The sequence below is a fragment of the Prenolepis imparis genome, unplaced genomic scaffold, assembly GCF_030444845.1.
Source record: "Prenolepis imparis isolate NDT839.2.m4 unplaced genomic scaffold, iyPreImpa1.0 SCAF_25, whole genome shotgun sequence".
NCBI lineage: Eukaryota > Metazoa > Arthropoda > Insecta > Hymenoptera > Formicidae > Prenolepis > Prenolepis imparis.
In genome coordinates, this window is record NW_028141183.1 from 225911 (window position 1) to 252292 (window position 26382).

Below are 26382 nucleotides of genomic sequence, written 5' to 3' on the forward strand. Positions count from 1 at the left end.
ATAAAATCTCTTTCCCCCCAGCCATTTCTTCATATTGGGGAACAAGTAGTAATCCGAGGGAGCCAAATTTGGAGAATAGGGGGGATGCGGAACGAGTTGGAACCTTAATTCCATCAATTTTGCGGCTACAACTACAGATGAGTGAGCTGGTGCGTTGTCGTGATGGAAAAGGACTTTTTTGTGGGCCAATCGTGGACGTTTTTCTTGCAGCTCGGTTTTCAAACGGTCCAATAACGATGAATAATATGCACCTGTAATAGTTTTGCCCTTTTCCAAATAGTCGATGAGGACTATTCCTTGCGAATCCCAAAAGACAGTCGCCATAACTTTCCCGGCCGAAAGAACGGTCTTCGCCTTCTTTGGTGCAAACTCCCCGCTGGCAACCCATTGTTTGGACTGTTCCTTGGTCTCAAGCGTGTAGTGGTGTTTCGTCCACAGTGACGAAACGACGCTTAAAGTCCTGTGGATTCCGCTGAAACAGCTGCAAACCGTCCTTGGAACACCTCACACGATTTCGTTTGTTGTCAACTGTGGGCAATCGCGGCACCCATCTTGCGGATAGCTTTTTCATGCCCAAATGTTGATGCAAAATATTATGTACCCGTTCACTCGAGATGCCCACAGCACTAGCAATCTCGCGCACCTTCACTCTTCTATCATCCATCATCATATCATGGATTTTATCAATGATTTCTGGAGTAGTGACCTCAATAGGGCGTCCAGAACGTTCAGCGTCACTTGTGCTCATATGGCCACTCCGAAAATTTTGAAACCACTTATAAACTGTTCTAATCGAAGGTGCAGATTCACCATAATGTTTCTCAAGCTTCTCCTTAGTCTTCTGAGGCGATTTGCCTTTCATAAAGTAATGTTTTATCAACATACGAAATTCTCTTTCATCCATTTTTTGGAAATCACTCGACTTTCTCGATTTAAACGAACGCCAAACACAGAGAAATAGACCGATCTGGCTGAAACTTGGTGTGTGTTCTTCCAAGAGATGCTACTAACTAAAAATAACCCCGATACGCACCAGTGGTGCCATCTCTCTGACTTTGCACGGACTTTTCAAACCACCCTCGTATTACCGTTATAAGAATCACAAACAAAATCTTGGTTGTGCAATACTTCATGTAAAATTGATCCATCTTTAATTGATCGTTATCAAAAGTTCCTGCAAACTATAGATAAATGTACTTTAAAGAATGTACCAGAATTGATACAAAACATTCATGAATGTACTATGAAAATCTCAAATGAGAAATTGGGTCATACGCGTAGCTGTCATATTGATTTAACACTTTGTAAAGGAATGTTTCTTCCAGTTCAATTATTATCGCCTCATTTTCCAAAAGTAAAATATATTAAGCGTTTAATTTATCAAATGACAGCTTTTTATCGAAAGATCGAAAATCTCGATAAAGCATTAACTCATGCTGATTTAAACGCATTAAACGAAATTGTAACTTCTGCAGAAGAAAAAATAGATATGTACAAACATCAACAGACAGATACAATTCTGAGTGATGATGATATTTTATCTAAATATCATGAAGCATTTAAAGCTTTAACTAAACGTTCAGAAGACACACCACGGCATATTTGCGTATCATGTGAGAGATTGTGTTATAAAAGAAGTGTATTAAAAGTTAGTAATATTCAAGCACAAATAGACATTCAAGTCTGGAGAGATTTAATGGCACATATTCAACAACAAAAAATTAATGCAGAATTTATAGGGTTTTGTTTATAAGTATCCGAGCAAATATCTCGCAACTGATCAAAGTTACAAGAAAGTTTAATAAGAAAAATTTGCACGGCTTTGAGTCAGCTACAAAGTGCATGTAAAAAAATTTTTTTTTACTCGTGACCTTTTCAAGTTATAAAGGTCAACATAGTTTTTTTAAATGGATATCTATAATTTTTTGCATATTTACATAGTAGAGGTTATTTGCAATCAAAATCATATCTAGTAAAAAATTGCTACTACACTGATAATAAAATGGATGATAAAATTGACTATAATTGCATGGTAAAAAAATTATAGTTGAAATACTCATTTTAATAGTAAATTCTACTATAATATTAGTAATATAAACCATATACGCATGATACCGAGAACCAATAAAACTTTTTACTATAAATTATAATAATTTCGACTCTATATAGTAAAAAATGAAGGAAAAAAATAGTACATAATTTTATTATTCGAATATAGTCATCGCAACTATAATAATGGAAAGTTACTATATTATTATTAATCATTTAATTATTAATATAGTAATAATTCGAGACCTTGTATATAAAATTGACTATAATTGCATGGTAAAAAAATTATAGTTGGAATACCCATTTTGCCCCCTCCATACATGCTGGCAGCGGACAATCGGACAACACAGCGTTTCAAAAGTGGCATCACCACGCATCACTGTAGGCTAGTAGCTTTTGTCTGCGCGTCATTACGCGCATTACGTGTCCTATGTAAGGCCGCCATTATATCTATCGTACGACGTACGACAAACTTTTTAAACGTATTGATTAGCTACAATAATAGAGATTCAAGAAAATTTCTATATTGCAGTCAATCAATGCGATTAAACAGTTTGTCGTACGACAAATGTATAATATTAGCCTTATAAGAGTTTTTACCGCGAACGTCTCCATCATCTTATTTTCGGGTGAGCCGTGTGTCACGATTGCCGCCTGCATGTACGTGCCTCGTGCCTGTCAAAACACGATACCGCATAAAAGCAGTGTGTAAATATACGCATAATTTATCCATCTCAAGAATCATCGTGCAGACAAGTAAGTTATATTGAAATAATATATATGTATATATATTCACTTGCATGGTGCGAGGACTTTTTTTCTGACGCATTTAAGACACATTTGATATGTAGATATGATAACCATGATAACCGGGCCATATATCCTTTATTCTAAAGATCTTTATTTCAATTAGCTGTCCTTTACTTTGCGTTGCCGTTTAATGTACTAACGTGAGAATTTCACTTTTTTCTATAGCATAATGTCATTTTACGAGGAAAAATTAGAAGAATGGGGGCTTTCCGAATACATACAAAAATTTAAAGGTTAATTAATTTTATTAATCCCAAGGAGAATTGACATCATTTTGACTTTTCTGTTTTCCTTGGAATCTTTTATTGTTACCAAAATATAATTATAATTATAATTGTTGGATTTTACATTTATTTAGATGAGGGTATAGATGATCAAGCATTTTTACATATGCCAGAACATATGATTAAAAAATTAATACCCACTCTTGGAAAACGGTTTCATTTTCTTGAAAATAGAAAAAAATTACTTTCAAAAAAGAGAAATTCAGTAAGAATTTATATTTTCTGTGGCTTATTTTTATTGAAATTAATAATTTTTGCAAATATAGATTAGCAAATAAGAATTATCAAGTTTATAGAAATATCAATTCTATATTTTGTCTTCTTTGAGTTTTGGTATCAAAAATTCAAAGGAGACATAAAATATAAAATTGATATTTCTATTCTTGATAATTCTTATGTGCTAATCTATATTTGCAAAAATAAACTTATAATTAACTTAAAAATGAAATAATTAACTTATCAGTTAAGTTATGAATCATCGTTGCAGGAAATTTCAACAGATTTGGTTACAGCGGACTTGGTTACAAGTGCAAGTGACATCGAAGAGACTGTCAGTACCTGTTCTTCGAAGGAATCCTGGACAATCGTGGACAATCGTGGAGAAGTATATATTTTTATACAAACTTTGAAATTATTTTCTTGAAATTTTATCGCATTTTTGAAGTAGACAAGTAAAAAAAAATATATATGTAATTCTATAATTTTTAATCTAGACTTTAAAAAAATTGCCGAATCCAGTTGTGGTCGACAAATTCTAACACAAATACGATTGACTGCATCAGACCGTAATAAAATAAGTCATTTAATTATTGACAAACTTCTGTGTAAATCTATGAAGTATGATACTATCTTATAAAATTGTTTGTATATGTATGTTTTTTATCACTAATTATTTCTATTTGATTGTAGAGTAAGTTCGGCAGATTTTCAGAAATGGGCTGAAGAAATAGTCAGTGTTTTTAAACATGAAACAACATCGACATATTATATTCCAAGTAATGCAAAACAAAAACGTCTTGCTAACGGAAAACTGTGAGACAAATACAATAATTTAGAAAGATACATTAAGAAACAAGCAATTGTTGAAGACACTGAAGAGAAGACTCCAGAAAGCCCCTGATTATGAAGAGGCATTGCTTACATTGCGTGCAATTCAGTCAGACGATCCTAATCTTCTAAAGCTGTGGGAAGAAACGTTTAACGTAAGGAGGAAAGGGACTTCGATTGCTGAATATTATAACGAGTATCCTATTTTAAAAAGCTCGATTGCTATCTCACTGGTAATTTCATATAAAATTTGTGTGTGTGTGTGTGTGTATGCGAGCACGCAAACGCGGTATAATATAATTATAAATTCTTCTAATGTAATGTCAATTATTACAGATACGTATTGATTGTGGCATTGCAATTGAAATTGATACGCTTATTTAAAAAAAAAAATGGCCTGAAATTTGTCCATATATAATACAAATAGCTGAAAAAAAACAAGAATGCCCAGCATTGTGTGAACTGAAACATGGTATAGTATATACATTACGCGTAAAACAAACACACACACAAATATGTGTACACATGTCTATATTAATATTTCAGATCGAAGTACTAAGTACCAATCGAAGTACTAAGTCTTTTTATTTTGCCTTATATAATTAATACATGTCACGTGAAGACAGGCAACAAAAAAAAATGGAAACCTTCTAAAGTGGAAGTTGCTGACAGCTTTATCTGTCGAATTCCTGTAAGTAACTTATTCTAACATGTTTGAAAAAAATATCTTAGTATTCGTATTTCAAATTCATATTATTTTATAATAATTATTTATTTATTATATTTATTTATTTATTTTATACGAGGGCAGTTCGATAAGTCAGTGACTTTTACAAGATATGGCACTCAAATCGCAATCTAATTTTATTTCTGATATTTACCATCTTATTTAAGTATACACACCAAGTTTCAAGTAGATCTGTCAAATAGAAATTTTTTGACAGCGTTCTAAAGCGGATAAGTTTGTGTTTTTTGCTAAAATGGAAAAAAGTGAATTTCGTGTGCTAATAAAACATTACTTTTTGCGTGGAAAAACCATTAAGGAAACTGAAGAAAAGCTAAAAAAGTATTATGGGGATTCTGCTCCGTCGCATGGAATGGTTCACAAATGGTTCACTGAATTTCGTTGTGGTTTTTGGTCGATTGTGAGCAAGCGCGGCACCCATCTGGCCGACAGCTTTTTCATGCCCAAATGTTTATGCAAGATATTAAAAACACGTTCGTTTGAGATGTTTACCATCTTGGCTATCTCGCGTATCTTCACTCGACGGTCGTCCAATACAATATCATGGATTTTATTGACTGTTTCTTCAGTTGAAAGCTGTTCCTCATTCGGACGTCCCGGGCGCTCAGCATCATTCGTGCTTGTACGACCACAACGAAATTCAGTGAATCACTTGTGAACCATTCCATGCGACGGAGCAGAGTCCCCATAATACTTTTTAGCTTTTCTTCAGTTTCCTTAATGGTTTTTCCACGCAAAAAGTAATGTTTTATTAGCACACGAAATTCACTTTTTTCCATTTTAGCAAAAAACACAAACTTATCCGCTTTAGAACGCTGTCAAAAAATTTCTATTTGACAGATCTACTTGAAACTTGGTGTGTATACTTAAATAAGATGGTAAATATCAGAAATAAAATTAGATTGCGATTTGAGTGACATATCTTGTAAAAGTCATTGACTTATCGAACTGCCCTCGTATATTTATTTATATATGTCGCGGACAATGACTAAATCCGCGAGAGCGTGAAACTCGGAGAGGAACTAGTACTGATCGGGAATAAAGGTAGAGAGAAAATCGGAAAGAAATTGTCGTTAATAGCTTTTCACTAGGTTAGTTTTTATTTTCACAAGAAAAGAGGGTAACACTTCCACTCGAATGTTTGAATCATGCGAACCGGGCGGTGACGAAGAAAAGAAAACGGGAAAGGGTAGACGAACGGAGATCTTGACTCTGGTCTCTCTTTGCTGCACGCGACGCGACGGAGATCTTCGGGAGAGCCCGGATTCGGGCTCTACGCGACGGAAATCTTGACTCGAGGACGATCGGAAATGCAGCGACCAGATCGCGACCGCGAATAGTTAGGCGTTGATCTTTTCTAAAGAATAGTACGGAGAGCTCTCAACGAATCGATAGATTCACTCTTGTATTCTCGGTTAGACGAACAGTTAAGTGTGTCGATCGGTGGCTCGAATAAGACTGAGACTGGAATTTTGTCATCGACGGCGAAAACGAGCCTTTCAACGCCCATCATACGTGATCGGGGTTGTTTTGATGCGTGATTATCACGTGATCGTCGCGTGAGGATCTCGATGGTCGAGAGAACTCTCCAAACTTTCGGCGATTAACAATAAGCATTGAAAGTCGCGAAATTCTCGTCCGCATTCCGAAACACACCGCCCGCCTCGAATGGTTACATTCGATAACAGAAAGTTATAATATCAATCGGTTACAATCAATAGATTTACAAACGCTAACAAAAATTTTTTTTTTTTTTTGGACAACTTATTACACTAGGTTTTTTTTGTTTGTTTGTTTCGCTATCCATCAGGGGGTCGGACGCCTGATCCGCCCGCCTTGACGGAATCCTCTCCGGTAGCGGTATTAATGTCAACCGGGAGAAAGCACACTTTTACAATGGATCGCTTATATTGAGAGCGCGCAGTCTTCACGGTAACGACACGAGTAAGGCCGTCATCTCCCGGGTGACACGCAATGATGCGGCCTAATTCCCATTGACAAGGGGGAGCCAGCGCGTTTCGTAAGAGTACTAGCTGTCCGACTTTCGCCAATTTTCGTACGACCTTCCACTTTGGTCTTTGCTGCAAGGTGAGCAGATAGTCATGAGACCATGCTTTCCAAAAACTCTCGGTAATTCGTTGCAACAATTGCCATCGTGATAATCGGCTTTCGTCAATTTCGAGAACGCTGGGCTCCGGGGTTGCTAGCAATGGCTCGCCTATGAGAAAGTGCCCGGGAGTTAAGGCTGCGTAATCGTCGAGGCTTTCGGAGATAGGAGCGATGGGACGTGAATTTAGGCAGGCTTCGACGCGACAAAGTACGGTTGTAAGCTCCTCGAAAGTGAGTGTATAAGCTCCGATACAACGTTTTAGATGATATTTTACGCTCCGCACCGCGGCCTCCCATAATCCCCCGAAATGCGGGGCGGAAGGGGGTATAAATTTCCACGTTACGCCTTTTGAAGATAGTTGGTTGATAAAATCGTGATGTTCATTTGCGTTTTTAACCGCGAGTCTCAACTCGCGGTCAGCCCCTTGGAAGGTGGTTCCGTTGTCGGAGTAGATGGATGTCGGCAATCCGCGGCGCGAGCGAAAACGGTGGAATGCAGCAAGGAAGGCGCTGGTAGAATAATCGCTAACTAGCTCTAAATGTATAGCTTTGGTAGTCATGCAAATAAATACGGAAATATAGCCTTTGTATGATTTATGATCTCGGCCTTTCGTGGTACGAATCGAAACGGGACCAGCGTAATCTACGCCAGTATGAACGAACGCTCGGGTGGAGCGATTCACGCGAACGTGTGGAGCGATTCACGCGAACGTGTGGAAGGTCGCCCATGAGCTCGGTGGGGATTGACGCTCTTTCTCGGGTGCAAGCGACGCATTTATACAGGACGGCGCGAACGACGGAACGCGCGCGGAGAATCCAATATTTCTTGCGGAGGAGAGACAGGGTTAACTGGGATCCCGCGTGAAGCGATTTCAGATGCGTTTCGCGAATGATCAATCGCACTAATGGATGATCTTTGAGTACTATCGGGTGGCGGGTAGTTTCAGCAATACTTGCGTTACGAAGTCGGCCTCCGACACGAAGGAGTAGATGATCGTCGAGGTACGGATTTAACGGAAGAAGCGAGCTCGATTTTGGAATCGGAGTAGCATTAGATAGTGACGATAATTCGAGAGGAAAAACATCGGCTTGGATGGATCGTATCCAAAAGGTCTCGGCGGTTGTTAATTCGATTTGATTCAAGAGAACAAGTGAGGCTGATGATTTAGAATTCGTTTCTGATTTTTTTTGACGTGACTTATTGATAAATCGTTGTATATATGCTGTCACTCGTAGTAATTTAGACCAAGACGAATAACGGTGCGATAGGTCCCATTGGTTCGTTACTGTCGTCGTATGCGCTGGTTTAGATGTCCGTTCCTCGAGAGTGGTACATGGTGGTTGCGCAGTTTCGTTTGGCCATTGCGCTGGTGGTTGAGTGAGCCAAGCAGGGCCTGACCACCACAGATCATGGGAAGGTAGTTCGGCGGGAGATATGCCGCGCGACGCGCAATCGGCGGGATTCTGATTAGTTGACACGTGACGCCACGAAGCGGTTGGGACTAACGTATGAATCTCTGCAACGCGGTTAGCGACGAATGTTTTCCAATGAGAGGCGGCCCGATTTAACCAAGCCAAGGTTATAGTAGAGTCGATCCAACACTGAATGGACGGTTTCTTGATTTCCATCGACTCGCAAATGAAATGAAGGAGTCTAGCTAACAATTGAGCCGCGGACAATTCGAGGCGAGGGATACTCATGGTTTTGAGCGGAGCGACTTTAGATTTCGCGGCAAGCATAGTCACTGTCACTGTGCCGTCCATCGCGACTACGCGACTATAGACTACCGCGGCATAAGCTTTTGTTGAAGCGTCGGCGAACCCGTGTAGTTCTTGCTCGAACGAGTGATGGCCACATTGGATCCAGCGAGGAATTGTTATTTTTTTGATCTCCGGGAAGTTTTCATGGTAAGTTTTCCAGATGTTAAATAAATTCGATGGGACTGGTTCATCCCAGTCGCATTTTGACGCCCATAGTTGTTGCATTAGAATTTTCGCACGAATTATGACAGGAGTGGCCCAGCCTAGAGGGTCGAACAGTTTAGCGATGTCCGAGAGAATTCTTCTTTTTGTATCTCCTGGAGTTGTAAGCGTGTTCACCTGGAATTGAAATACGTCGCGATCTGGATTCCAAATGAGTCCAAGCATGTTGAGACGTTCGTCATCGCGTAACTCTCTGTTTTGAGCAATGCCGTGAATTTTCGGATCGAGATCGTCGAGGAGATCGCGGGAGTTACTCGCCCATTTACGAAGAGTGAATCCGCCTTTCTTTAAGAGAGATATAACTTGATTACGAGTTTGTCGCGCGAGAATTTTGTCGTCGGATCCGAAGATGAAATCATCTACGTAGACTTGACGGTTGATCACTGTAACGGCTAGCGGGAAGGAAGTCCCTTTGTCTACGGTCAGTTGATTCATCACCCTTAATGCTAAATAAGGAGCGGACCCAGTACCGTATGTAACGGTCCGCAAGCGATATTCCTGGATAGGAGAGGCTGGAGTGGGTCGCCAAAGAATTCTTTGGTAATCACAATCGCGTTGGTCAACGAGAATCTGCCGGTACATTTTCTCCATATCAGCGGAGTAAACGTACCGGTATAAACGCCAGTGCAATATAACGGCGGCGAGATCCGTCTGGAGTTTTGGACCAACGTGTAGATGGTCGTTCAGCGAGGTGCCGTTGGTAGTTTGATTCGAGGCGTTAAATACAACGCGAACTCTGGTTGTCGTACTACTGTCACGGACGACGGCGTGATGAGGGATGAAAACAATCTGCGTTGGATCATCAGGTTGTTCGGTGTCTGGTACTCGTTGCATGTGTCCGCGATCAACGTAATCCTGGAGGAATTCGTTGTACGTGGCAGCTTTAGAAGGATCCCGTTTCAGACGTTTTTCAGTACGAAAGTATTGTTGAAGAGCTGAGTTTCGAGATTCTCCGATGTTAATGGGAGGCCCGTTTTTAAAGGGCAGTCTAACGATGTATCGGCCTTCGCGGTCGCGAGCGTGCGTATGGAGAAAGTGTTCCTCACACGCTTGATCTTCGAGAGTTAATTTAGACGTACGGGGAACCTCCTCTATCTCCCAGAAGCGTCGAAGAGTCAAATCGAGATCCTCATTCGCGAAGGTATGATGAACTCCGATCGAAGTCTGTTTATCGAATTGAGCCTGTCCGGTCGGCCCGGAAATGATCCATCCAAACACGGTATTTTGCGCTATTGGTTCGTTCGCGGTGCCTTTACGAATACCGTCTAAAATTAGTGAGCCGAAAAGATCGGCTCCGATAATGAGATCGATGGGATCGGATCCTGTAGGATCAGGATCGGCTAATTTGAGACCGCTCAAATGTGACCAGTGGCATTGAGAATTCACTCGAGTAGGCATGTATTGTGTTAGAGACTTTAGAATTAACGCGGTGGTGGAGTAGGCAGGGGTTTCGGAGGCGCTTGGAGTGATCGTGATAACGGCCGCTTGCCGGGCGGAGGTTTGCGTTTCTCCGATGCCTGTTACTTTGATCGACGTTCGTATTTTAGAAATGCGTAATAATTGAGCTAAATTCTCTGTCATAAACGAAGACGCGGAACCTTGATCAATCAAAGCACGGACGTTTTGAAAACGACCGTGATTGGAGTAAACTCTTAGTCGAGCAGTCGCAAGGAGAATTTGCTGGGTTGGTAAAGTCGGTTGTGTGGCAATATGGGAAGTGACCGCGGAATTCGTCGATTCGATTTGTAAGGTTGGCGAAGACGTCTCATTGTCGAAATGTTTCGAACTTTCAGGAAAGTGAAGTAATGTATGATGCCTTTTTTGACATTGTTTACACGCACGTTGATTCGTACATTCTTTCGCTTGGTGTTTCGAGCTAAAACAATTTATGCATCGTTTGAACTTTCGAATTAATTCATATCGCTGAACCGGTGGTTTATTTAGAAATTCGGGACATTGATACAAAAGATGTTGCGCGGAACACACTTGACACGACAATCTTGTTGCGCTAGCGGTATGTGACGCGATCGCTTTAATTTTTGTTTTTGGTTTCGCTGCTACATCGGTTGATTTTTCGGTTGCGCACGGTACTATTGAATCGAGAGCTCGGATACGTGATTCGATGAACGCATCTATTTCGGTGTACGTAGGATAATCGGTGTTGGAGCCTAATTTGAGCTCCCATGCTTCTCTCGAAAACTTATCGAGTTTTTGAGTTAAGAGAAATACAAGAATATCGCTCCATTGATCGACCGGACGCTTCAAATTTTTTAGTGCAGTTATCGCGGACTTTAGCTTGTCTCGCAATGCTCGCAATTCTTGCGCCGATTTCGCGGTGACGGTAGGCAGTGTGAATAGTTTATTGAGGTGTGTACTAATTAAGCGTCTTTTGTTTTCGTATCGAGACGAGAGTGTTTCCCACGCAACGGTAAAATTCTCGGACGTTACGGCTAAATGATCGATTGCTGCGCTCGCGTCGCCTTTTAAGCATGAAAATAAATGATGTAATCGTTGAACGTTAGATAAACTAGCTTCGGATATAATCATGGAAGTAAACTTATCGCGGAAGCTCTCCCATTTCTTGTATGATCCGTCAAATTGCGGCAATGTGATCTTCGGTAAGTTGAGCGTCGAGTGAGGCGGAAGGTCGGATGTACGACTTACTTGAGGAGAGAGCGCACCTGGAGAGGGTGAAGCGTCATCGAGAGCTTCGTAGAGATAATCCAGCGCAGCGTCGTGGGCGTCCTCGCACTTTGCGAATTCGAGTTTGGCGAAATACGGATGCGATGTGAGGGTAGCGTCGTCGACGAGAACTCGCAGTTTGGCGTCCAATGATCGACACTGTTCAAATCTTTCCTTTGTCATCTCAATTCGAGCTTTAATCAATACATACGTTTTCTTTTCCGTCTCTAATTTCTTAAAACTCGCAATAGTGTTCGTGATTGACGCAATTACAGAACGTTGCTTGTAAAGCAGCTCTTCGAGGGATGGCATCGTGGTCACAATTAGCACTGTTGAGTTGAAGTATCACTTGACCGGTGTGGGAAATCACCACTTTCAATGTTAATGATTATTCAAACGGAAAGAAAGTCCTCAATCCCGATCCGGCTCGAAGGACCAGAAATGTCGCGGACAATGACTAAATCCGCGAGAGCGTGAAACTCGGAGAGGAACTAGTACTGATCGGGAATAAAGGTAGAGAGAAAATCGGAAAGAAATTGTCGTTAATAGCTTTTCACTAGGTTAGTTTTTATTTTCACAAGAAAAGAGGGTAACACTTCCACTCGAATGTTTGAATCATGCGAACCGGGCGGTGACGAAGAAAAGAAAACGGGAAAGGGTAGACGAACGGAGATCTTGACTCTGGTCTCTCTTTGCTGCACGCGACGCGACGGAGATCTTCGGGAGAGCCCGGATTCGGGCTCTACGCGACGGAAATCTTGACTCGAGGACGATCGGAAATGCAGCGACCAGATCGCGACCGCGAATAGTTAGGCGTTGATCTTTTCTAAAGAATAGTACGGAGAGCTCTCAACGAATCGATAGATTCACTCTTGTATTCTCGGTTAGACGAACAGTTAAGTGTGTCGATCGGTGGCTCGAATAAGACTGAGACTGGAATTTTGTCATCGACGGCGAAAACGAGCCTTTCAACGCCCATCATACGTGATCGGGGTTGTTTTGATGCGTGATTATCACGTGATCGTCGCGTGAGGATCTCGATGGTCGAGAGAACTCTCCAAACTTTCGGCGATTAACAATAAGCATTGAAAGTCGCGAAATTCTCGTCCGCATTCCGAAACAATATATTTATTTATTTATTTTATATATTTATTTGAATATTTATTTATAATTATTTATATATTTATTTATTTATTATAATTATTTATTATAATTAATTGTTATATTATTTTATTTTCTGTAGAATATATAGCACAATTAGAATCTGTATTACAACAACGAAAAAAGAAACTTCAAGCTGTGGGTTTAACTCTTCAGCCAACAGTGATTGCAGTGGGTTCGCTTATAAACCTTACATCTTTTTACGTTCTTGTGAATGATGTAAAGTACACAGTGACAAGTTTGCCGAATGCAGTAGATCTGTGTTTTCAAATCTTTTTTGCACTAGATGCAAAGTATCCAGTAGACTGCGAAAGGGTATGGTATTTTTTACAACAATTTGTGTATTGTATTACCAGCGAAAAATATTCCCGAAATTTTATTTCTTTAGATATAATTTGGCATGATATAAATGAATTAATGTCTTTAAAATAAGTTCAAAATAAATTATAAAAATAATTTTACGTTCTTATTAAATAAATTACGTTATAGCTGTTTTATTTCAACACATAGTAAATATATATTGATATTATTTTTAAAAAATATATAGTTTTGTATATTTATATATATATCCGTGAAAATGCTTAAATGCAATATTTGTCTTAAAATTATATCTAAAAGGAAATTTAAACTGCATCTTACGGTTGCACATCAAAAAAAAGTCTTAGTTCTATAACTTATACTTGTCCATATGAAGCTTGTAGACGTTCTTATTCAGATTATAAAACATTGCGTAAGCATCAGAAGGTTTACAAACATTTTGAAGAAGTTTCAACAAATACTGAGAAACTGCTAGTATCAAATATAAATACTGAGAAGTTGTCAGTATCAAATATAAATACACAAAATTCGGAAATCAATATTTCTAACAATTGCACATCAGATTGCAATGATACAGTTGTATTAGAACATTCGAAAATTGAAGGTGCACGAAATGAACTTCTTATGATTGCACTAGCAATGATTTCTTCTTTACAATCTGACGCTACACTCAGTCGGATACAAAGTGATCGGATTACGCATATATTATATTCATTTCTTAACACAAACTACTTTAACAATTTAAAACACATGTCTGCTATGGAATCTCCAAATTCAAAATATATAGTGGAATATTTCGAAATATTTCAGAATGTATTCAAAGATCTTGATAATGAATATAAACGTAATAAAATATTAACGAATCTTGGATATAATATTGCACCAACTCCAATATTCTTTGGAACTATAGAAACAAGAAATAAAGACGCATTGAAAACTGAAAATGTATATGGGCAACTAATATCATTACAAAAAGTATTTAAAGTCTTTTTCGAAACAGGTGATACATTTAACAAAACGTGCAAGTATATTACATCATTGAATGAAGATAGTAACAATGGAATTACCAATATCATACAAACTACTTTTTGGAAATCGAAAATCGTAAATAAGAAATAACTTTCCCCTTATTCTTATATGAAGATGCTTTTGAAACGGCTAATCCACTAGGCTCACACGCAGGTATATACAAATTAAGCGGAATGTACGTTTCAATTCCATGCTTATCATCAGATTTATACTCAAAATTAAATAACATTTTCCTCGCACAACTGTATCATGCAAATGATTGCAAAATATTTCCGAAACAACGCATTTATTCACATATAATCAAAGAGTTACAACTTTTAGAAACAGAAGGTATTTCATTAGTAATAGGAAATTCAAATATTCAAGTATATTTTAACCTAGCATTAATTATTGGTGACAATTTGGGGCTACATGGTATCTTAGGATTTGTTGAAAGTTTCTCTGCTAATATCTGCTGTCGATTTTGTAAAATACAGAAAGATATTTCTCGTAAATTATGTTGCGAAGATGTTAATGCATTACGCAATAAAATTAATTATGCTGAAGATGTACTATTGAATAACGCAAATTACAGGTATTAAAGAAAATTGTGCATTTAACATTTTACACAGTTTTCACGCCATTGAAAATTACAGTGTCGATATCATGCATGATTTATTAGAAGGCGTATGTGTCTATGAAATGGGTTATATTTTATATAATTTTATTGTGCAACAACGATTGTTTACGTTAGATACTTTAAACTGGCGTATAGAGTTTTTTAAGTTTAATTCCACATCTAGCCGCCCTCCTACAATTTCACATTCACAATTACATTCTAAATCCATTAAAATGTCGGCTTCAGAAATGCTAAGTTTTTTTTTTAATGCTGGTTTAATATTCGGTGATCTGGTAACTGATTTTCATAATAGACACTGGGAACTTTTTATATTGTTATGAAAAATTATTTCTATAACGCTTCAATACAGTGTTACTGAATCGACAGCAGATCTACTAAAAAACTTAATTAATGAACATCATATGCTGTATATCGACTTGTTTGGGGAAACTTTGAAACCTAAGCATCACTTTATGTTACACTATCCTCGAATTATGAAAATTATTGGACCGCTTCGTTCTTTATGGTCAATGAGATTTGAAGGCAAACATCGGCCTTTAAAACAATATGCACGTGCAATTACTTGCAGAAAAAATATATGTTATAGTATTGCTGTTAAGCATCAATTAATGTTAAGCGATTTCTTCATCACATTAAAAAGTGGCGGTATACCATATATCACATATACAGAAGATAATTCATTAAATGCTATTAACAAAGTATTATTAAATAACTGTACAAATAATATTGCATTGAAAAATGTTTCCTTTGGAAATGTAACGCTTACAAGAGGCTCGATCGTTTTATTCGATATTGACGATGATAAATGTCCTATATTCGTTGAAATTATAGACATTTTTAAAACCACGACAAATGTATGTAACAGAGTATGTATACCTTCTGATTTTACTGCTAATGTCAAATATTTGTTTACAAAATATTTTGATATTCACTATCAGGCGTATGCTATACATATTTCAGATAAATTTCATACAATAAATATGAATTCTTTACAATTTCATAAAATATACACATTAATTGAAAAAGGAGATTGTGATTTTTATATTAGTTATTAAAAATACATGTTTTTATTTTCTAGATATATGTGTATGTATATGTGTATGTATGTATACACACACACACACACACACATATGTATATAAAATTTATGTTGTCAGGAATCATATTACATAACGTACGTTTTTTATTTATTTTGCGTTTTCTATGGTCTCTATTATTTGCATTGCGTTTTCTATTAAGAAATATACACGTACTTGAATATTAATACAAAATGTTATAATTTATTTTTTACATGTTCATGAAGATATAAATATACATATAAATGTATATTAGTACGAAATATTAATTGATTTTTACATGTATGAAAAAAAATTTTTTTTAGTTTGTTTTAAAGCAATATTTTTATTTTAAGTTTTAGAAATATATTAGTATAGTAATTCAATTATTGTATAATCAACTATATAAAAAATGTATAATCCATCTCAATAAAAAAATGTTAAATGAACTTTTTAATATTGTTGAGTTAACTTTTTAAAATTATTTTGTCCGAACCATTCGAATATTGTCCACTTAACCATAAATAATAGTATAAATTATTACTATATATATTACCATTATTATAAATACGGGTTACTATTAGTATACAGTTATTCGTACTTTGCAATCTTATGTTAAATTTATCAGTATTTTTAGTAATGACAACCGTAACCATATCGTTATACGAAATAAATATTATGATTTTACGAACTATATTTTCACGTTAGATTAACTATGTTTTTTAAAGTAAAGAGCACTATTTTATATGCTTGGCGCCGTAGGATACTACAAATTATAGTGAAATTATAGTACTTTTGACTATATTTTTTTTCAGTGTATGCATCGTTTACGAGATAATCGACATCTTTAGTATGTAAGTAGTAAACTGGATTCTAAGGATTTTTAGATTGATATTTGAAGAGGTGGAAAGACTGAAACAACTTTTTTATGAAACATTTATTGACCCATAAATTGCTCGAAATTTTGCCCATCATGTTCGATACAGCATTCGAAGCGATTTTATTCTTTGGGGTTATATTAAGGACATTGTCTATGCAACTGTTCCTGAAAATGAAGAAGATTTACGACATAAGATCACTAGAGCTGAAGGCATTACAACAGAAATGCTGCAATCAACAATGAGAAATGTTATAAAACGCGTCGAATGTTGTATCGAACATGATGGGCAAAATTTCGAGCAATTTATGGGTTAATAAATGTTTCATAAAAAAGTTGTTTCAGTCTTTCCACCTTTTCGAATATCAATCTAAATTCAAAAATCCTTAGAATCCAGTTACTATAATACTTACATACAAAAGATGTCGATTATCTCGTAAACGATGCATAGTAGCAATTTTTTACCAGATATGATTTTGATTGCAAATAATCTCTACTATGTAAATATGCAAAAAAATTATAGATATCCATTTAAAAAAACTATGTTGACCTTAATAACTCGAAAAGGTCACGAGTAAAAAAAAATTTTTTACTTGCACTTTGTAGCTGACTCAAAGCCGTGCAAATTTCTCTTATTAAACTTTCTTGTAACTTTGATCAGTTGCGAGATATTTGCTCGGACACTTATAAACAAACACCCTGTATATGTAATTATTGTGCAGACAAATTTCGTAAAGGCCTAATACCTGCATATTGCATCATGAATAATCTCTTCACAGGTGTTGTGCCCGAAGTAATATCATCTCTTAACACATTTGAAAGAATTCTTATACAGAGAGCTAAAGCATTTCAAACTGTTCTCAAAATGGAAACTGTTATGAATAAAAAGTTGCCTTATAGGCAAATGATACAAAAAGTTAAAGGTAGAACATTTCATTTACCACTTCCATCACAGGAGACATTAAATAAATTATGTCATAATACTGATTCTATGAATATTAATCATGAATTATATATATTAGTCAGAGGTATCCCAACAAAATCAAAGATTATTTGGGAAGAGATGGTTAATGTTAAAAAAGTATTTGATGCTTTAACATGGTTAAAGCGCAACAATGCTTTATACTCTCATATTATATTGCCAAATAATCATAATGAGTTATGTTTAGAAAAGTTAGAAAATTTAGTATTCCAAGTGGAAGAGACAGAAAATGATACAGAAGCAATATTGGATGACAAATCTGAATTATCAAATAATTCGATAAAAGAGACAAAAAATGATATAGAAGATATATTAGAAGATCAACAAAAAGCAATGTTAACTCAGGTTACTGACGAAAATGATAGCTATTACGAACAATATACTATCTATCCCTTATATGAAAAAAAAGCAAATAAAACTTCGACAAGTTTATATCAAATGTTAAAAATTCAGGATTTGCCTTTGGATAATCGTGAAAAATGTTTAGATTTGCTGTGTTTTCCAGATATATATCTTTTTAGTATTAATGGACAACATGAGACTAGGTCAGTCAAACTACATGATCATGAATTTATTAAATGTCGTTTGACATGTAAACATCCACAATACAGATTAAATCAACAATATTTATTTTATTTATTAAACGATGCAAATATGCGTCAACTAAGTCGTGGAATTTTTCATAAAATGAATGTAACTAATCCGCGAGTTCGTTATACAGCTGCAGAATATTTAGATGCAATGTCGAAAGAATTGTTGGAATCTAATCTGAGTACAATATTTTCGACACTTCGAAATACAGAGCAATATTGACGTAAACCGAGAAGTGATTTAAATTGTATGACGCAGCATTATGGGCCTGCGACATGGTTTTTAACAGTTATTCCGAATGAATGGTTATGGGAAGATTTAGGTGAATATATTCATAAAGTAAATGGATGGCATGAAACTTCCTTATGCGTTAGCGTACTTATTGCTAGAGATTCTGTATCAACATCCAGGTTTCTCGATAATAAATTTCGAGCAATGCTTGACTTTATTAGCTCTAAAGATCATCTAATTGGAGAAGTAATGCACTATTTCTGGCGACGAGAATATCAAGGTAGAGGTATACAACATTTCCACTTATTAATTTGGATTAAAAATGCACCTATTTTCGGTGAATCTACTATTGAAGAAGTTTCCAAATTTATCTTACAACATATAAGTTGCAAAATGCTGAATCAAAATATTTTGCCATTATTATACAGATGTGTTAATACGCATCAGCAACATATACATAACGGTTATTGTCTTCGCTCTAAAAAAGTAGGACGTAAAGTTACTCGTCGGTGTCGTTTTGGATTTCCTCGTCCCGTTACTGAAACTTTGAACATGAGAGATGTGGCAATTTCGATAGCAGGTAGAAAACAATTAAAACATAAAAGTAGGCTTTATGATCTTCCTCGAACGGATAATGAAGTTAATATAAATGATTATAATCCTGTTCTTCTTACTGCATGGGAAGGTAATATGGATATACAATTTATTGGTAAAAAATCATCGCTACTTACTTGGTACATTACTAAATATATGAATAAAGCAGGAAAAAGTGAATTGTCCGATGCTATCCTTAGTAAGAATGAAAACAAATCATTAGCAAGTTATCTTTGGAATATTGCTTTGCGATTTACAAATAATAGAGAATGTGGATCTCTCGAAGCTGCTGATACATTGTTAGGTATTCCTTTATATGGAACTGATCGAAATACATCTATCAAATGGTTAGATGTTAACCAAATACGATACAGAAAATTAAAAAGTTTTAAAGAAATTGAAGCTCTTGATGCTGAATCTACGAATATATTTCATCCATTTTTGATAGATAATCATTATCCACATCGACCAAATAAATTAGAAAATATGTCTCTTTATGAATTTGCACAATGGTATGATATCTCAAAGATCAAACCGAAAAATAAGTATATTGAATATTATAAAATAAATAATGGTTATTATATTAAACGACGACAACGTGGATATCTTATAAATCATTATAGATATGATGTTAATACACAGCCGGAAAATTATTTCTTTGCGTTATTGCTTATGTTTAAACCATGGCGAAAATTAGAGGATCTTAGAAATGAATGTGATATTTATGCTGAATCGTTTCACAAAGTAAAACTACATCTTGTAGAAGCATTGCAATATCATGAAAGATTAGAAGAATTCCAAAAAGCATTTAAAACTGCAAAACAATTAGTTCAACAATATCTAGATGACAATTTAGAAAAACAATAGTCTCAGGATGATCCTAAAAATCCGATAGGTGTTCAAAATATAGAGGCTGGTGAAGCAATGCAAGATTTTAAAGATCTTAGTGATAAAGTAATTCGAGAAATTAATGTATCTGAAATAATAGCAAAATTAAATATGGATCAAAAACGAGTATTCAATAAAGTTATCAATACTATAGAATCAGATACATCGGTATTATGATTATATGTTACCGGAGAAGGTGGTACTGGAAAAAGTTTCTTAATCAAGACTATTCTAATGTAAATGTTGGATAAAACAAAATCTTAACAAAGATACTGCTGTAGCAGCACCTACTGGTATTGCAGCATTTAATATAGATGGTTTGACAGTTCATAGATTGCTTCAATTACCCGTTGAACAGGGTTATACTCCCAAGTACAGATAACTATCTGATCATGTATTGAAACTTTTACGAGTAGATTTTAAAGATGTTATTCTTTTTGTAATTGATGAAGTGTCAATGATATCTAATTTGACTTTAATGTATATACATCTACGATTGTCTGAAATATTTGATACTAGTGATTGCGATGATGGTTGGTTTGGTCATATTCTTTTATTCGAATACTTGCTTCAATTACCTTCTGTACATGAAGATCCTATCTTTATACATTTATCAGATAAAAAAATTGCTAAACATCTTGGTTCCTTAAATGCTATTAATTTATGGACTACGTTATTCGACTACGATGAATTGACAATCAATATGCGTCAGCAAGGAGATAATTCTTACCGTGAGTTATTGTCGCGAATTTGTATTGGTTTAGTGACAAAATCTGATTGTAAAATTTTAGAAAGTAGAAAAATATCTTTTAAAGGTGAGTCTTTCGAATCTAGATTAAATGAGTTATGTGATTTTATTAATAATTTATCATTGGACACTGTTTGTTTATTACCTACTTGTAATATGTGTGATGTTCTTAATGATGCAATGTTAAGTCGTATTGTCTCCAAAGAAATATTATTAATGGCTGAAGACACGATTAACTGTGTTCCATATTTAAAAAAGAAAGCATTAAAAGTATTATCAAATAACGATGATGATAATTCTAAAACAGCTGGACTTTTGAAACAAATTAAAATTAAAATTCGAGCAAAATTTATGATTCGACGTAATATCGATGCTAGTTTAGGTCTTGTAAACGGCACAATTGCTAAAGTATTTTCAATTGTACAAGATACATCTACTGATTACGTAGAAAAGGTTAAACTTCTTTTACCATCAGATTTAGAATATGAAATTGAAAGAGTAAGTGTTAAATTTGAGGTGGTAGATAGAGTGTATGTTATCAGAAAACAATTTCCATTATCTCTAAGTTACGGTATCACTATTCATAAAAGCCAAGGACTAAGTTTGCGAAGTGCAATTATGGACATCGGTAACTCTGTATTTAGTTGTGGTCAAATTTATGTTGCATTATCGCGAGTAACATCTCTAGAAGGCTTACATTTAATTACGATCCTTCATCAGTAATGGCTAGCGAAAAAGCTATTATTGAATATAATCGTTTAAAACAGTTACACAATCCAAACGCAGAAATGATTACCATGTCAAAAGAACGCAATCGCAAAATAAAAGATGTTTTATGGGCGTTGCCAAAAATAGTTACTTCTGTTCAAAAATCAAGTTCAGATCAAACAGTTCGACGAAATACTGTTTGGATCATACGTGGTTTCCAAAATACAGACAAAGTTTCATGCTATGCAAATGCAGTATTGCAATGTTTATTACATTTAAATGTCATTAGGCAACAATTATTTAATTGCAATAAATCAGATGTTTTACGTATATTAATGCATCGATATGAATATGGAATGTCTAATTTAAATACATATACAATACGACAATGTTTAGGAGAATATTTTTCGAACACCGCGAAACGAAATGCATCTCATTTTCTTACGACTCTTTGCAAAAAATACGATTGTATAAGAAATTTGATAGAACATCAAGTTACTTCTATTAAACGATGCAAAACTTGCGGTAATACTAAAATTACTGTTGATAAAAATATTACTATTTCAATTTCTATTAATAATTTGAAAAAGAAAAGTTATAATCTCAATGATTTATTAAATGTTACGTTTTCACACTGGAATAAATCACACAACGAATCATGTGAACATTGTACTGGAAATGATATAATATTTAAAAATGAAATAACATTGGCAAGAGAGATAGTTGTTATTCATTTAATGGTATTTTCACAAGATGATAAATTAATGAAAACAGCACACAAATTAAATTTGTGTACTGTTCCAACAACTAAAGTATTAATAGCTGGACAATCGTATAAGACGATGAATGCTATACTTCATCATGGTTCATGTATTGATAAAGGTCATTATATAAGTATGTGTAGAGAAGGAGTATATCTAATAGCGTTTTTCACTGGGCAGAACTGAGTGCGCACTTGAAACTCGTCGAGTTCAGGCGACACTGCCGGAGTGCACTGAAAGTGCGAGTTTTTTGCACTCCCAACTAAACACGTCCATTATTCTCAGTGCCATCTCAGTGCGGTTTTGTGGCGCATTGTGCCGCTGTATTTGATACCATTTGATACAAAAATTTATAATTCATTATAGAAGGTTTGACCGATTTGACTATTTCTTTTAAAGTCAACAATGATATAATAACTATCACCCTTCAGCCGCTTGAAATGGATTTATATAATAAATTAAAGAGTAAGTACATACATGTGATCTTGGTTTTTGAGAGAGAGAGGTTATTCCAGTGCATATGTTGATGAAAATTTCATTTCAGGAAAACAAGCGTAAAAAACGTCTTAAGCCATTCTACAATTGCGTAAACGTGATTGTAAAGTGATTGTAAGACGCAGTTGTAAGCCATTGTTACGGTTTTAAAGTACGTTGTAGGAGATGGTCGAACTTCATCTTCCACGTTTACAACCAAAGCTGTGTACTTTAAAACTGTAACAGCGGCTTACAACTGCATCTTACAACCACTTTACAATCACGTTTACGCAATTGTAGAATGGGCTTTAAAGTTTCGTTGTACAGTTTGAAGATATATAACAATAATTTTATTTATTACATTTTGAAAACGCATTTTGCCTGGTTGACGACGACTCCGTATTTTCTGAGTCGTTCTACTGCCTCCAGATGCTTGAGATGTTCTTGCTCTGTTGTTGATGCGACAAGTATATCGTCGATGTAGGCGTAGCAACAGTCTAATCCTCGAAGCACTTCGTCAATGAATCGTTGAAAAGTCTGCGCGGCATTGCACAACTCGAACGACATATAAGGAAATTCGAACAGCTCGAACGGCGTAGTTATGGCCGTCTTCTCAATATCTTCGGGAGCAACGGGAATCTGGTTGTAAGCGCGGACCAGATCAATCGTAAAAATGTTTTTACCCCGTAATGCCTGCGCGAAATCTTCGATGTGCGGGACAGGGTATAGGTCCGGTAGGGTCCTCGCGTTCAGGGCGCGGTAGTCGCCGCACGGTCTCCATTCTTCCCCGGCTTTCTTCGGTACCATATGCAGAGGCGACGCCCAGCAGCTCTCTGACGGTCGGGCCGTACCGAGGCGGATCATCGTCTCGAATTCTTTTTTGGCCGCCCGCAATTTTTCGGTTGGTAAGCGTCTCGGTTTGTTGACGACGGAAGGACCTGGTGACGTGCGGATATGATGCCGCGTCGCGTGCTTGGGCTCGATGGGAGCGCCGTTCGGTCGGGTGATCTCAGGGAATTTCTGTAACAGCTCGTGGTACACTGATGTTCCGGAAATTGTCTTTATGCTGGGAATGTCGCATCTCGCCACGTGCCCCCTTGCTGTAAGTGAAGTCAGTTGATCGAGAAGGCGGCGACCGCGGATGTCGACTAATAACCCATAGTACGCGAGAAAATCCGCCCCAATGATGGGCTTCGATACATCGGCGACAACGAATCTCCAACTGTACTCCCGTCGCAATCCGAGGTTGAGCGTGAACGGAATGATCCCGTAGGTCGCGATGGCACTGCCGTTCGCCGCTGTCAGTTCGTATGTCGATTTTTCGCGTTGTCCTCGTAGGAACGAACGCGGGTAGACACAGAGGTCGGCGCCCGTGTCGACCAGGAACTGCGTCTTTGTGTCTCTGTCCGTGACAAATAGGCGGAGAGACGAAGGGCACGGGTCGCTTGCCGCTATTAACGACCGCCCTGGTCGTTTCCCGCGTGGAAACCGCACGGCAACTCGCCGCACTTGGTCGCGTCAGAGCCGAAACGCCAGTGGTACCAGCACATTCCGTCTTTACCGTGGCCGCGGCCGCGAGAACGAGAACGAGACCGGGCCGGGGAGCGTCTCTCTCGCTCGGCTGTTGTGGGTTGGGCTGCGGTGGTTGGTTTCTGCGATCTCCTGGCGGAAACCATTCAACATCTCTCCAACTTTAGCAGTAAGAAGGATGGTTAATCGTTCAAACATTGGTTCGATCGAGTCGACTGATGTCGCTGTTACGTGGCGTTTGTCGGGAATCGCGTCGCCGATAGCGTCGGCGAGCTCAGCCATCTTGTCCAGTCCCGCTTCTTTCTGCGTCACAAGGATGGCTTGCATCGATGCCGGGAGTCGCCCGACCCAAATCGTCCGTATGAGGTTGTCTGGAACGGCCGTGCCCGCCAGCCCGCGAAGGTGGCGGAGGAACTGCGACGGCTTCCTGTCCCCCATTTCCTCGTGCTCGAGCAGCTGCTGTGTCTTCCTCTCTTGCGACGTGCCTAGTCTACGAACGAGCTCCGCCTTGAGGAATTGGTATTTTCTGCTTGCCGGGAGATTCACGAGGATGTCGCGGACCTCCGCAGCATACCTGGCTTCGAGGTTACCCAATACGTAATAAAATTTGGTCTCGTCGCTCGTTACGCCCGATAACGCGAACTGGCTTTCAACCTGTCGGAACCATAACTCGGGGTCGTGGGCCCAAAAGGGTGGAATTTTGACTGCGACGCGGTCGATCGACGTCGCGGTGATCGGCGCGTTTGCAGCGGTCGCGGTTACGACTGGCGTATTCGTGATCCGCGCGTCAACAACGGGTGTGGCTGTTGTCTCGTCAGCCATTGTAGCGATATCGATAGCGGTTAGGTCTCCGACACCAGGCGTTGTTCCTACACATATACTACACGTTTATTCGGTACTGGCTCCTTATTTTCGGCGCGGTCACTCGCACTTACACTTCGCACTCGGATTCGCGTAAACGTATTTTGCAAACGGTGTTTCGCGGCTCGACTTAACTGGTTTGCGCGAATGTGAGATCACGTCGGGGTCACCAATATGTGGGTGCGAATGTTAGCAGTGAAGATAATAACAGGCGACTTCGTATAGAATGATTGTAATATTTATTGATACGTACGCTAGAACCAGAGAGTCTGTCCGCGGTGGAAGTCGAAGAAGAACTAACTTTATTTTTCGACCTCTCCAGTCCCTGTGGGTACAGATGGTTAAATAATAAATTAGTAGGAATCCGAGATCTCACGCGGTTTCGCTCTATTGCTACGAAAGGGTTCTGGACGACACATGCCGAAGACAATACGTTTCGGCCATGTGTGTCGAGCCCGCGCGTACCGGTGAAAATCGCGGATTTAAGTGGATGAAAGTGGGATACCGCTGTATTAGGAAGCTAAATAGTATTATAAGAGTTCAAAAAGATAAAAATGATTGTCCTAAGAACTCAAATGTTATTTATAAAATAAATTGCAATGATTGCGATGCATCCTATATTGGACAGACAAAAAGACAATTGGGGACCAGATTGAAAGAACACAAGAATAACATCAGATTAGACTCTGCGAGACATTCAGTCGTTTCAGAACACATTTTAAACGAAGGACACACTTTTGATTGGGACAATACGAAAATTATAGATTGTGAGAAAAATTATCATAAAAGGTTAATATCCGAAATGATACACATTAAAGAACAAAAAAATAGCATTAACTCAAACAAAGACACTGAGTTGCTCGACGAGAGTTATTTTGACATTCTTGGAAAATTGTCTGAGTCATAGTCCATGGAAACATCGAGAAACAATACTTGGATAAATATAAACATTCTAACGTTGGCTGTTTTATCATTTCCATGTCTGACGTTCAACCATACACACAACACCGCTAAATAAAACGAACATATATAATTTCAATAATCTGTAAGTAATTTTATATATATAATTTGACTGTTTTAATTCCTATTATATAAAGAACATTAAACAATTCCACAGCACAATTGTAACTATCTGTGCAGTTGTCAACTTTGGACCCATAGAATTATATAAGATTCATAATAACAAATTGACGAGATAAGAAAATTGACCAACACATTCTTCGCCTACTAACGATGAATTTTGTTA

The 26382-nt window shown here is 37.3% G+C and overlaps 2 protein-coding genes and 1 pseudogene across 2 annotated transcripts; 1 reads left to right on the forward strand and 2 right to left on the reverse strand.

Annotated features, from left to right (window-relative positions):
- Positions 1-409: 409 nt before the first annotated feature.
- On the reverse strand, positions 410-904 carry LOC145946866 (protein GVQW3-like). The gene has a single exon (XM_083056618.1). The coding sequence runs from the start codon at positions 902-904 to the stop codon at positions 410-412; it is 495 nt and encodes a 164-aa protein (XP_082912744.1).
- A 480-nt stretch (positions 905-1384) lies between these two features.
- LOC145946867 (uncharacterized) lies at positions 1385-22457 on the forward strand (annotated as a pseudogene).
- Positions 22458-22481: 24 nt separating this feature from the next.
- Positions 22482-25097, reverse strand: LOC145946868 (uncharacterized). The gene is made up of 3 exons (XM_083056620.1): positions 24307-25097; positions 23127-24147; positions 22482-22592 (listed from the first exon to the last, which is right to left on the reverse strand). The coding sequence occupies exons 1-3, from the start codon at positions 25095-25097 to the stop codon at positions 22482-22484; spliced, it is 1923 nt and encodes a 640-aa protein (XP_082912746.1).
- Positions 25098-26382: the final 1285 nt, after the last annotated feature.

Coding starts and splice junctions, on each gene's coding strand:
- LOC145946866 (XM_083056618.1), bottom strand. CDS start 904: ATGGATGAAAGAGAATTTCGTATGTTGATAAAACATTACTTTATGAAA.
- LOC145946868 (XM_083056620.1), bottom strand. CDS start 25,097: ATGGCTGACGAGACAACAGCCACACCCGTTGTTGACGCGCGGATCACG. Junction 24,148..24,306: donor TTCTCGCGGCCGCGGCCACG/GTAAAGACGGAA, acceptor TGTCACGGACAG/AGACACAAAGACGCAGTTCC. Junction 22,593..23,126: donor ACGGAGTCGTCGTCAACCAG/GCAAAATGCGTT, acceptor TATCAAATACAG/CGGCACAATGCGCCACAAAA.